The 12,750-nt window shown below is 35.1% G+C and overlaps 1 protein-coding gene across 7 annotated transcripts in view; it reads left to right on the plus strand.

Moving 5' to 3' along the window:
- Positions 1 to 12,750, plus strand: part of ccser1 (coiled-coil serine-rich protein 1) — a 149,147-nt gene that overhangs the window by 119,636 nt on the left and 16,761 nt on the right. Inside the window, exon 11 of one of the 7 annotated variants that reach the window (XM_068218493.2) lies at positions 11,366 to 12,750. This exon is cut by the window's right edge and continues 428 nt beyond it. The exons of the other annotated variants lie outside the window; for them this stretch is intronic. Within the exon in view, the coding sequence (XP_068074594.2) occupies positions 11,366 to 11,394 (29 nt within the window). The 3' untranslated portion in view covers positions 11,395 to 12,750. The remainder of the gene's footprint in view (positions 1 to 11,365) is intronic. 7 annotated transcript variants of the gene reach the window in all.

Consider the following 12,750-nt stretch of genomic DNA (forward strand, 5'->3'; position numbering starts at 1 on the left):
TGTCACATTTGTCCAACAGTCACCAGCACACGTTTCAGCAGCTTTCATCTATCTCTCTCAATTTCACATCTGTAGTGGCTTGTTTCTGCATTTATCTCAGTCAGAGGTCCCATCGGCCCAGTCCATAATCTGTCCTTGAGAACCATCCGAGGGTCTCTGAGGGACAGAGTGAAATGAAGGCAATCATTTGAAATTTGAAAAGAACATCTTCCTCTGACACCACATGATTTGATCAACTTTGCGTACTCCCGTCACGGCAAATAAAGCTGTCGGCACATTTCCAGGAACAAAGATGAAGGGCGAAAAGATCACATCCAAACTTCCTATAGTGACACTGGTCACAAGTTTGGGATCAGTACATGAAAAAAAGCCTATTCTGCTCACCAATGCTGCATTTATTGATAAAGTATTTTAAATTTGTGAAATACAATTACAATTCAGTATTAGTTTATTGGTTTATAATGTTTTCTTATGAAACACAGTTTGAATTTTCATTAATTCTCATGGTTTAACTTTCAGCATCATCAGTATTATTATATAGCTATATAATTATAGTATTTTTGATTATCTGATGCTCAAGAAACATTTTGTCACGTTTAGTGGGTGGGAAAAGGAGGTAGGAGTCAGATGCAGGACTAAAATATGGGTTTAAAATTAAACAAAAGACAACAAAAACTACCCCAAAGAGGGAAAACATTAACAAAACAACTTAAGAAACAAACAAACTTGACTGGGCAGGCTGGCTGGGATCAGGGCTAGAAACATACACAACAGAACCGGACAAGGCGATAAATGATGATGAATTGGCACAGAATAGCAGACAAGAGGAGACTATAAAGAGAAAGAATTAACAAACAAATAGGTGAACTGAAACTAATTATGGGTTAACAAGGGGGTGGGACTAGACAATAGATGGGAAAGCACATGACAAAAAGAAACAACACAAGCCATGTCCACACGGGACTTGAACACACAGCCAGTGAGAGAAGTCATTAATTGCTTGTTCACATGAAACAAAACCCTGAAGCATGCGGCACATATAAACATGAACTACATGCTAAACATAACACCAACATAAAACTGAATGCAAGACACGAGTACACGACAAATAAAAATACTGTGCACTCACACATGCAGCGTGCATGTTTCATCCCAGCACCAGCCGAAACAAACTAGACTAAGACGCAGCAATCTACAGACATAGCAAACACAAACGGCAGGACTAGAGCACACATCCTGTGCACACCCAGACCTCACACACCTGCGTCAAGCAGGAGCACGCACGGCCAAGATGGTGCTCATACAAAAAAATGAAGACAGACAAGAACAGATTACAAGTGCTCGATTTGAGAAAACTTGAGCCGAGCACAACATACAAGACAGGACATGACAGGACTAGGTGTCTGGACTCTGCCATCAATACAAGAATTGACTAGACTGAAGTGGTAGAATCCTAACACATTTTCTACTACTACTACTACTATTATTATTATTATTATTATTATTATTATTATTATTATTATTATGAGTGAATTATGAGGATGTTTCATAATTAACATTTTAGTTGAAGTATTGTGAACTCTTCATCAACTAAATATAATAAGTATCATAATTTTCACAAAAACATGAAGCATGAATGAATTTTTTACCGTTGATTATTTTTAGAATTGTGGACCATTAATTATTATAACAGAACAGCAAATAATGATATTATAATGATTTTCAAAGGATCATGTGATGTGACACTGCTCATGTCAAAACTAGAATAACGATGCTGAAACTTTTGAATTGAGTACTTCAAATTAATACATTTTTTTTAAGATCGAATAATTTTGCACTATTAAATCATTTTTTAATTGTTTATGCGTAAATTACAGTAGATGTTAGGGTTGTGAGAGAAAGAAAATGATTCTCTTTATTCAAATATAAGATTGTGATGGCATGGGCCTGCTGAGGTGCAAGATAGAAACAGAAAAAATCAAGCATTGACAGAAACATGTTTGTATTATGCCAGTTTGCCTTAATTTGGACAAAGATTTTAAAGAGTTTTAGGAGTTTTATAGAGTTTTAAAATGAGCTGTTCATATTGCTGCACGGCACAGAGCGAAACCTCGAGTCATGAAAGACGTAGTGCTGTGTTTTTTTGTCTGGTGTGTGATCAGCTTTGGAATCACTACAGAATGCGGACAGGTTGGCGTAAACATGATTAATGAATACTGACTCGTGTATAACTCACAGCTTCATTCATTCATTCATTTTCTTTTCGGCTTAGTCCCTTTATTAATTTGGGGTCTCCACACCTGAATGAAGCTCTAACTTATCCAGCACATTTTTACGGAGCAGATGCCCTTCCAGCCGCAAGCCATCTCTGGGAAACATCTACACACACTCATTCACACTAATTCACTACAGACAATTTAGCCTATCTATTTCACCTGTACTACATGTACCCGGAGGAAACCCACGTGACTGCAGGGTGAACATGCAAACTCCACACAGTATTGCCAACTGACCCATCCGAGGCTCGAACCAGTGACCTCACAGCTTATCTTCTGTAAAAGCAGACTTTTACAATCCCCTGCTCAACGTCACTAATCAATGCAACATCTTGCTTACCTGTATACATTGTGTGTGTGTGTTCATGCATGTGTATTATGTGAATGTGTGTGTTTGCTCACATGTGTCCAGCCTGGGCCTGGCTCTGTGCCCAGGGATGATTCTGCATATCCATCACTAGTCTATTGCGAGAGTCCATGGCCAGCTGAGAGTCCAGATCTGCACCTCTTCTCCCTCCCCCCCACCAGTGGACAGATTCAGGACACCACAGGTTCATTAGTCACACCAAAGTAGGGCAGGTGCGGTGCGAGTTGCCTCTGCTGAATCTATCAGAAGCTCAGGGTGAAGCGTGACGCACTTATACAACTACAAGCACCACTCCTGTATAGACCAGGGTCTTTCCTGCTCTCTGGCTTAATGCGATGCGACCCCTGGTAGATAAGCATCGGAGGTTCTTGTGAATATATCAGCTCTTAGATGGTAAGGACCAAAAGCCCTCTGTATCTCATATTGCAATTTACCGCAGCATTAATAAAAGTAGCCTATAAGCATAAATATTAATGAACAAGTCTTTCGCAATCTGCACGTTCACAAACGCCCCGAGGCGCACAGTTACAATGTTTTGCCGACAAATATGGAGAATTAATATGCAGAACCGAGAAATCTGATAAGAATAAATTGTCTTTGCTTTTTAATGTGGATTGTCTTCAATGAGAGAAGCCACCCGTACCGTTTGACTTTAAAACACACTCTTACTATGAGTAGTGCAATGGGAATGTTTGGTTTAATGGATAATTGGTTTGATTTTGATTCAGTGGACTTTTTTCGGTAGTAGTTTGGAAACACATGCTTCAGTGAATTAAATTTATGAATGTATTTAATTTACATCTAATTTATTTTTAAAAAGATTATTAGTTTTTAGTGTTTTGAGGGATATTTAGTGACTATTTTAGATGTTACTGGAAGTCAAGCTATACAAATTATGACTCTAATGTTTCTTTTTTTAGGCTACATACAGATATAAATACCTATTTTACCAGAAGCATTTTTTAGAGTACTTAAGATGTTTATTGGTGCTCTAGAACTACCAGTTTTAGACTATTGAATGATATTTTTCCTAGCATTGATTATTGATTATTTATTAATATTTAAGATATATATCAGAAATCAGAGCAAGCAATTTCTTACTATTAAAGGGCTGACCCGTGCACCAATACATCTTGTTTTGATGTCCTTCAGGAGGGATCAAGCGTAAATTAGAGGGACCCTCTAAATTTGGCTCAGAATATGCTGCCAAATTGTTATAGAATTTTCTAGTTACTCTGTAGCTTGTTTCCTTGCTTGTTTATGATGTGGCCACTGGGCTGCTTGGCCCCCATAATTGCTGCTTGCAGCTATATTTATTACTATTATTATTATTTTTATTATTATTATTACTAATTAATAATATTAAATTTTTTGCTGAGATGTTTGCTGACGTGTTTAATTACATAAATCACAATTTATACACTATAAATAAACATATACATGATTTTTATTTATTACATTATTATTTTAAAAATAGTGAGTGAAAAACTGACATTAATACTATTACTAATATTATTTACTATTTAATATTACTAATTACAGTGACTAATAATTTAACATCTTTGCTGAAAAAGCTTTAGTTTAGTTACATAATTCAAAATGTATACATCTGTCTGTCTGTCTGTCTGTCTGTCTGTCTGTCTGTCTATCCATCTATTCATCCATCCATCCATCTAGTATTTATATACTGTATATTAAATATTTGTATACATGTTTACCTTTTTAAACCTAGTTAATTTAAATCCTGCAATTTTAACTTTAATTAAATTTGACTATTTAGCAGTGAGATGTCTACATTTTAATTTAATATATTTCCCACGACTAAATTAGGATTTTCTTTAAAATTGCTTTCAATTGTTAATCTTACTGCTGTAGTTATGTTTTTTTTTCATGCAACATTTTCTCATACATTTTCTCAACATTTTGCAATCTAGAATTGGATTAGCTAAACTCCTAAAATGAAGTATTGAGAATGAAGCCATAAAATCTGTGAATTCATAGTTTAAATTCATCAAGATGAGATTCAGCTGATTAGAAAAGTTGCTGCATGATGATGAATACATATCCTCATTGCACTTCCTCTCCTGCACCTCTTAATGGTGAAGTAAAGTGTTAGTAATTAAAAAGGACCAGACAGTGTGTGTGTCAGTAGCAATGGTCATGACTGTAGAGACTGTAGATATGAGTCTGGCGTCCGCAGGGTCAGCCCTCCCTGCATTCACAGTCACCTGACACAAGTGACATTTGACAACTCACCCAGGAGAACCACGGAGGACAGAATGTTCCTTTACTTTCTTATATTGAGCTGATTTTAGAGTGCTTGGTAAATTTAAAATTTTGGTTCTTTTTTTAAACATTTTAATTGGAAAAAAAATGTGGTTAGATGTTATCTCAAAAGCAAGGCAGATTTGCTTAGTGGAAACTTCATATTAATTTTTGGTGTGTGTGTTTTTTTTTTTAATTATCTAACAAAAACTTTTGACTAAAGTAAATTGATCACCCACAGTCCTAAAATAAGAAACTGCACAGTGAAATTTGTAGAATTTTTAAATGTTTCTTGTTTATGCTTACCCATTTTTTAATAAAATTTGATACTATCATGAGCCTAGGCAGTACGGTGAAGCCAAATCTGATATAACATTATAACTTAAGATCACAGTGAAAAAATTAGACAACCCAAATTTATTTGTTAGAAAAATATGAAATTAACTTGTTATAAAGCAGTAAAATTAAGAGAAAGTTTAGCATGTAGAAATGAAATTGTTTGTAATTTTTTTTTGATCACTCTTATTTTGATGAATAAAACTATGTAATAAAACTCCTTTGTTTAAATGAATTAAAAAAAATTGTCTATATTCACTAAGAATATTCAAATATTAATTTTCAAAAGGTGGTTATTTATTGCTGTGCACTGTACATTTAAAATAATAATAATTATACTTTATGTTTGAGCTCATAGAGGATCAGAATGCCAGACCATAAAACTGCTCTGCGAAATCTGTAAACTTTCATGTTTCTTGTATCATGTTCATGTCCCACCACAGCAGTTGTACAGGAAGGAAAAACTTCCTTTAGAATTGCCACAAGAAGAGTAAACAATATCAGACAGTCTGAAGCAAAGTTGGATTTTAAAGATGCATTTTCGTCCAGTCAGTGTCGGCTTTGTGATGGCCCTAAGGCCCCTGAAAGAGAGAAAAAGCGAATAAGTGTGTGTGTCTGACGCGGATGTAGGATGTACTGGTGTGAGAAATGAGGTGCTGTGAAGTAGGCAAGCCCTCCAGCGGTCCGTGTACTGTTGATAAGAGATGAGGGCCTCAGGGAAATGTAGTGGGTCAGACAACAGTTTTCACAGGTGTTTTAGGGGAGAAAGCACAAGCCCGCACTCCAGTAATGCTTGCAGTGAAGAGGCTTTTATTCAGTTCTATACAAACACAGACTCGGCACATCTTCTCTAAAAGGGGTAAATAGAGATAATACTGAGGTTATTTAGATTTCTTTGTGAAACATTCATGCTTGAATCGCCTCATTAAAAAAATTGCTATTGTCTGCTTTGGCAAACTTAGAAAAACGTCCACTTTGAGGAAGATTTGAAGAGTAAAAGCTGGTGGTGATATGAAACATTCAATTTGGCAGCATCCCAATCAAAAGCTGGTGCATTCAATACTTCACTACAGATTGATATTTAGGAGTGATTTTGGTAAGGTTTGGGTTAAATCTTGAATCTAAGGATTGGCATGAAGAATTGGCAGGAATAGGTTGTTGAATTGGAAAGAGAGGAAAAGCAATTGACTGTATTGAGTGCCCAAAGATGGTGCCAATCCACATTTTCACTGGCCTTGTTTCCAGAAGTGTTTTCCATAGAGAAGTCTTTGTTAAAAAGTGCGAACATGCACCAATTGCAGTTTTCAAATTTCTGAGTCTGATTTTGGATTTTGTCTTTTGACCGACTGACAACAATTTTCACTGACTTTATTAGAACAATAATTTACATCATATACAAACAAGAATATACCTTTATTTCATTTTTTTCATAAGAAAAATGTAGCATAACTGTTTACAATAAACTGCATTAACAACACCAAAACAAAAAAAATTAAAAGATTTTAAGCACTTAAAAGTACAAAAGATGCTTAAAGTACAAATGAAATCAAAACTAACCATTTTATTTTTTTAGCTTACATTGTTAGTTTTGTGGTGAAAAACTCATCTATGTATGCCCTTAAAAAATTGCTTGCCTTTGTAATCTAATATTAAAATCAGAAAATGCGCTTCCTGTTTATTTTCATTTAAATTCTCAGATTACATGTGTCTGAGGTATTGGGTGTGGTTAACATACATAACCACGTCCCTCCAACTCAGTTTTGACAACAAACAGAAATTTTGAGGAGGAGCTGTTATAATAACTCTTTCGAAATCCTTTTTCCAATCATTCTGAATGAATTGCCTACTTTACTACATCTAATCAGCTCGCAGTAGAAAAAAAAACAAGCCACGCTTACTGTTATCTCATTTAATATTTAAATTTTCTAGAATTGCATGATTCTTCAGAAATCACTCTAATATTATTTATTATTGTTATTATTATTATTAATAATATTACTATTAATGGTAATAGTAATAAAACAATAATGACTGAAGTAATAATTTCATTTCAAAATACATACAGTAAGTAATAAATACATATTTAATAAATATTTTAACAATTTGACTTTTTTTTTTTAAATAAATGAACTTTGATGAACAAAACAATTTTCCTAAAAACAAAAAAGAAAGAAAGAAAAAAAAAATTGACTGGTAGTGTAGATCTCCAGGAACATGGTTAAACACCCCAGGAATATGAGGATTGCGAATTCCTAAAAGCTTAGGTTAAAAATCAACAAACTGATGGAGTGTTTACCAACTATTGCACTTTATTGTAATTCAAAGAAATTAAAAGAAATGTACTTCCATTGTAATTGAAATTTTGTGGTGAACCACTAGAATATTTCTATTTTTTTTTGCAAAATTGTTTAATTAGTTTTGGTTGGTCCACTGTGTGCCTGCGCTAGAGCAATATCTGTTCTCAAACTTTCAGTTTAATCTTGCTAGTATTGTTATTGGTATCATTTGATGGATATTTTAAATTTAATTATCTTTTAAAATATTACCTTGACCCAAATATTTATATTCGTCCTGTGAGCATGATCGTGCTATGTTCTTCCATTCTAATTAAAATTTTGTGGTGAACTATTTTTATTTGCAAAATCAGCCAATTAGTTTGGTTGATCCACTGTGTCCCTGTGCTATTGGAATAAACATGAACAATATTGCAGTACTATTTAGCAGTCATATCAGAGGATCAATATCTGTTCTGTAACCTTCAGTTTAGTCATGCTATTACTGTTATTGGTATAATTTGATTCATATTTTAAATCAAATTCTCTGTTTAAGCCTGACCAAAAAGTTTTACATTCAGTTGGATTAAGTCCTGTTTGCATGATCAGACTTTCTCTGCCATATAATAACGGGTGACTTTATTTGGCTTAAGGATGTGTGTCCTGGTATACTTTCACACCTAGCGCTAGTCTGGGACTGGGCTGTAGAGAACAGGTCATCACATCGATTTTAGCTCGAGTCTTCAGCCCAACTCAGCATTAGCAGCCATGAGAGGATGACAGTTCACCTCTCCACAGAGTGACACCAGAGCAAATGGATGCCAGCGGACGAGATACAGAAAACAATACAGCCCGAGGGCTCTCAGACCTTTGGCACCAGTGAATCATGTTCAGCCTCCACGCCACCATCGCCCCAGATGGAGCGAAAACCATGCATCATGCCAGGTTGCTTATGGGGTGCTCAGAAAGCCTTAGAAAAGAGTGTTATTTTTATCCATCGCACTCAGGGATGACAAGTCTCTGCAAATGTTTTTGGCGCATGGATGCATAATAAATTGAAATAAAATCAATAACGTGATTTGGCTTGGTGCGATTGTGAAATCAAGCTGTCTGTATGCAAAGTGCAGAATTTCACTCCTAAACCGGGAACGGAGATTAACATTTGCTGGCAACCCTTCAGAATAAAAGCTTGATGGTATAAAGTTTAGAGAGAGAGAGAGAAAACATAATGTATAATCACTACTTTATTCATTGTTTATATAATGTGCAATGCCTCTGCAATACTTGACAAGTCGTGCCAATAAAGCTCATTTGAATTGAATTGAGAGGGGGAGAGAAAGAAAGAAATGTAGTTTGGATATAATTACAACTTGTAACCTGGGAATTTTCTGAGAGCTCAAACTTTCCACGTTTCACTTTTCCTTGAAATAAATGTGTGTTGGTTTGACATTTATTCTGAATACTGTTAAATGACGAATGAAAACTTAATATCTTTAAAGTAAGCTTTTTTTAAGCAAGCGTTTGTTGTGCCATATGGTGGAAAGAGTACTGAAAAAAATGTATCTGTCAGAAATATACTGAAAATATGAGTAAAAGAAGCCTTTTTAAAAGTACTCAAGTGTAGTGAGTATGCTGTGAAAAGTTTACATGCAATTTGTGCATTTAGTGCACGTGTAGTGCAATTAGTGATCTTTCTAAATTCGTTTGTTCCTTTCTTCCAATTTTCCATCCATTGTTCGTTTGTTCATACATTCGGTTGTTTGTTCCTTTCTCCGTTCCTCCCTTCATTAATTTGTTCATTCATTCATTCATTCAGAATTTTGTTCTTTTCTTGATTAGTTCAGTTGTGCATTCATTTGTTCCTTTCTTACTTCCTTTCTTTTTTCCTTCCTTCCTTCCTTCCCTCGTTCTTTCATTTCTTTAATCTTTCCTTGAATTCTTCATTTGTTTGATCCTCCCTTTATTCCTCCCTTCATTCGATCACTCATTCATTCATTCGTTCAGATTTTTGTTTCTTCCTTCATTAGGTCCTTTGTTCATTCTTTCATTCCTTCATTCATTCCTTCCAAAGTTTGTTCAGTCATCCCTTGAATCCTTCCTCCATTTTTTAGTCCTTTCTTCATTTTTTCCCCTTCATTCAATTTCTCATTCATTCATTCATTTGTTTGATGGTTCAGATTTTGTTTCATTCTTCATTAGGTCCTTTTGTTCATTCGTTTGTTCGTTCATTCATTCATTTATTCATTTGTTTGTTTGTTAAATCCTTCCTTCGTTCATTTGTTCTTTTCTTTGTTCCTCCCTTCATTCCTTCGCTTATTCATTTGTTCAGATTTTTGTTCCTTCTTTCATTAGGTCCTTTGTTTATTCATTCATTTGTTCATTCCTCCCTTCGTTCCTTGCTTCGTTTGTTCAGTCCTTCCTTGAATTCTTTCTTCATTTATTTGATCTTTCCTTTATTCCTCCTTTCATTTGAACGCTTATTCATTCGTTTGTTCAGATTTTTGTTCCTTCCTTCATTAGGCCCTTTGTTCATTAGTTTATTTAATCATTCATTCATTCATTTATTTGTTCCTTCTTTCCTTTCTTCCATAGCTTGTTCAGTCCTTCATTGAATTTTTCTTTCATTCATTTAGTCCTTCCTTCATTATTTTGGTCCTTCCTTCCTTTCATCCTTCCTTCATTTGACCATTCCTTGTTTGGTCCTTCTGTCATATCACCATTCCTTGCCTTCTTCATTTGTTCCATTTAGTGATTGTTTAAGGCTGTTTAGTGATTTCAGTCATTATACAGACATCCTTTATTTTCTTATAAGTGACATGCAGTCTATAAAAAAGTCTTTGGGTTATTGCATGTTAAAATTTTGGACACCTTTTTGGACATTTTTAATGCTTCAAAAGGTTTGCTGCATTTATAAAGCTCACATGTCTTAAGGTTGTCAAGTATAATGCAATTTACTTTCTATCTGTGATTTGGGCAGGAATCGCAGGACTGATTTTTCTACTTTCGCCAATCACCATAGACAAGAAAGAAATAAAGTAGTGATTGCAGGTTGAAGGAAAATAGTGGAGTAAAAGTACTGATACAGCATTAAAAAATGTACTCAAGGGAAAGTAAAAGTACAAAAAAAAGTGTTAAAAAGTATTTTTAAAACTACTTGGGAAATTACGATTCCTAAGAAAAACGACTCAATTACAGTCATTTGAGAATTTGTAATTTGTTGATTTACACCACTGGCCATATGCAAATTGAGTATCACACACAAAAAAAAAAAAAAAAAACTATTTACTTGTTGGTTGCTGAAAGAGGATTGTGTTAGTTCTTGCAAATAGAGAATCATTCAGGATAATTCAAAATCTACAAACATAAATTTATTTACGCCATTAAATATTGCTGTTTTGACCACCCCAATAACCAGTTTCATCATTTTTCATATTGTGCGCTGTATCTCTGAGCTATTAAATATTGCAGTCTCTTTGTTTTTTCAATGTTGTGCAGACTTTTTTCTGAAAAAGCTGGTTGAGTGGAATGTATAAAAAGCAGCGGTAGGTTTCCTCCATTGCTTTGTGCGTTTCGTCATGTCGATTTAAAGTCTGCTCATGACACTTAAGTTGCGTGACACATGTTGTGGGAAGCCACACACCAGCTTACTTTGTGGAGCTGACGGTCCTTAAACAGACAGCTGCAACAATCTCATCAGCTTCTGAAGACATCTGCCACCTTATCTGATAGAAATTCCATTTATGACTCTTTTTTTTCTGTACGTTTCCTCCCTTCATCTCTTTTAGCTCTCACTTGGATTTTTTTTCCTTTTGCATCTTGATATATATTTCCCGTTATTGTTTATCCAGGTCCTGTGCTGTCAGAGAGAACAAGATGAGGACTGTAAAGAATCTTATCTTCCCTAAAGCTGACAGCTGTTGGAGGCGCTCAATAGGGGGGAAAGTCTTTGAAGTGTTTTCAGTTACTCTACACATCAAATCCAGCTTCCATCATGCCTCATCATCCAGAAACAAGGCTGAGACGAAACTCTTATGTCGTCTTTCGAGCTCCTCTTGTTTCTCTCTGGTCCTGTTTACGTCTGGTATTAAGATGCATTTTGATTTTATATCTGATCAAAAGGAGAGGATACTAAAGTCGGGTTGAAATTGGCTCTAGAATGTTTGAAGTGTGTACATGTTTGACCATATCCAGTGAAGTAACTTGCAATAGCTAACAAAATCTCTGATTGAGTATAAGGTCTGAACAAAAACTGCAGTCAGTAAATGTAAATCCACTTTCTGAGAGTAGGTGGTACATAGACAGGCCGAAATACATGAATGAATTTGCTTAAAGCTGAAAGGTAGATCTTTCAAATTGCTGATATGATAATATTGCCTGCTAGGAATTTGTTTTACCATCTGGTGTGTGCTTATTTCTTACTTATAACCCCCAAATTAAAGTGAATTAGGTGAACCTGAGGTTGGGAATTACTCATGTAGAGGCTAACGTGATTCAATGCCAATAAAACAGCTATTTAAGCGGTCACACACAGGACAAGAAGCACAGCATTGTGCCATGCCATTAAAATATTTCAAAACAATTCTAAACATAGTTTTCCATTCGAGTAAACACAACAGCTGTCCCACTCAGTTTCTATCCACAGCACCCATTTTGACTCAGGATGCTGTTTGAAGTCCTGACACGTCGCAGAGCAGCTTCTGCATTATGGTTGTTCTGATGTAGATACTAGTATCGGAAATGCCACAGATGGCACCAAAAAATGTGGCAGTGGTATTGGCAAGTACTTAAACCCATAAACTTATCTGTTGCCATTTATATTAGACTTATAGTTGTGCCTACTGGCCACTAGCTTAACAATGCAAACCAGAAATCAATTATTGGTTGAATTAATTTTGGAGAAGAAATGAAAATGCACAATAGCTGTTTGGCAGTATTGTTTGGCAGGACCAACCAGCATTTAAAACATTGATGCGTATCGTATGCCATTCTGCAATTTCAAGGGATGGCACAAGTATTAGCAAGTTTAGCATGCATAACTTGTTAAAGCATTTGAAGATATGTCATCCTGGCAAACATGATAGTTTCACAAATGCAAGCTCACAAAATGAAGAGCCATGGCAGAATAAACAAAGTTTAGAAGTTTTATTGAAATGATGAGAATAGTTTTTAAAGGACAGCCAATGAGACGCAATTATTGAGTTTACTGATTTGGGATACTATTATAATTTTTTGA

This window comes from Danio rerio, chromosome 8 (assembly GCF_049306965.1).
Source record: "Danio rerio strain Tuebingen ecotype United States chromosome 8, GRCz12tu, whole genome shotgun sequence".
Classification (NCBI taxonomy): domain Eukaryota; kingdom Metazoa; phylum Chordata; class Actinopteri; order Cypriniformes; family Danionidae; genus Danio; species Danio rerio.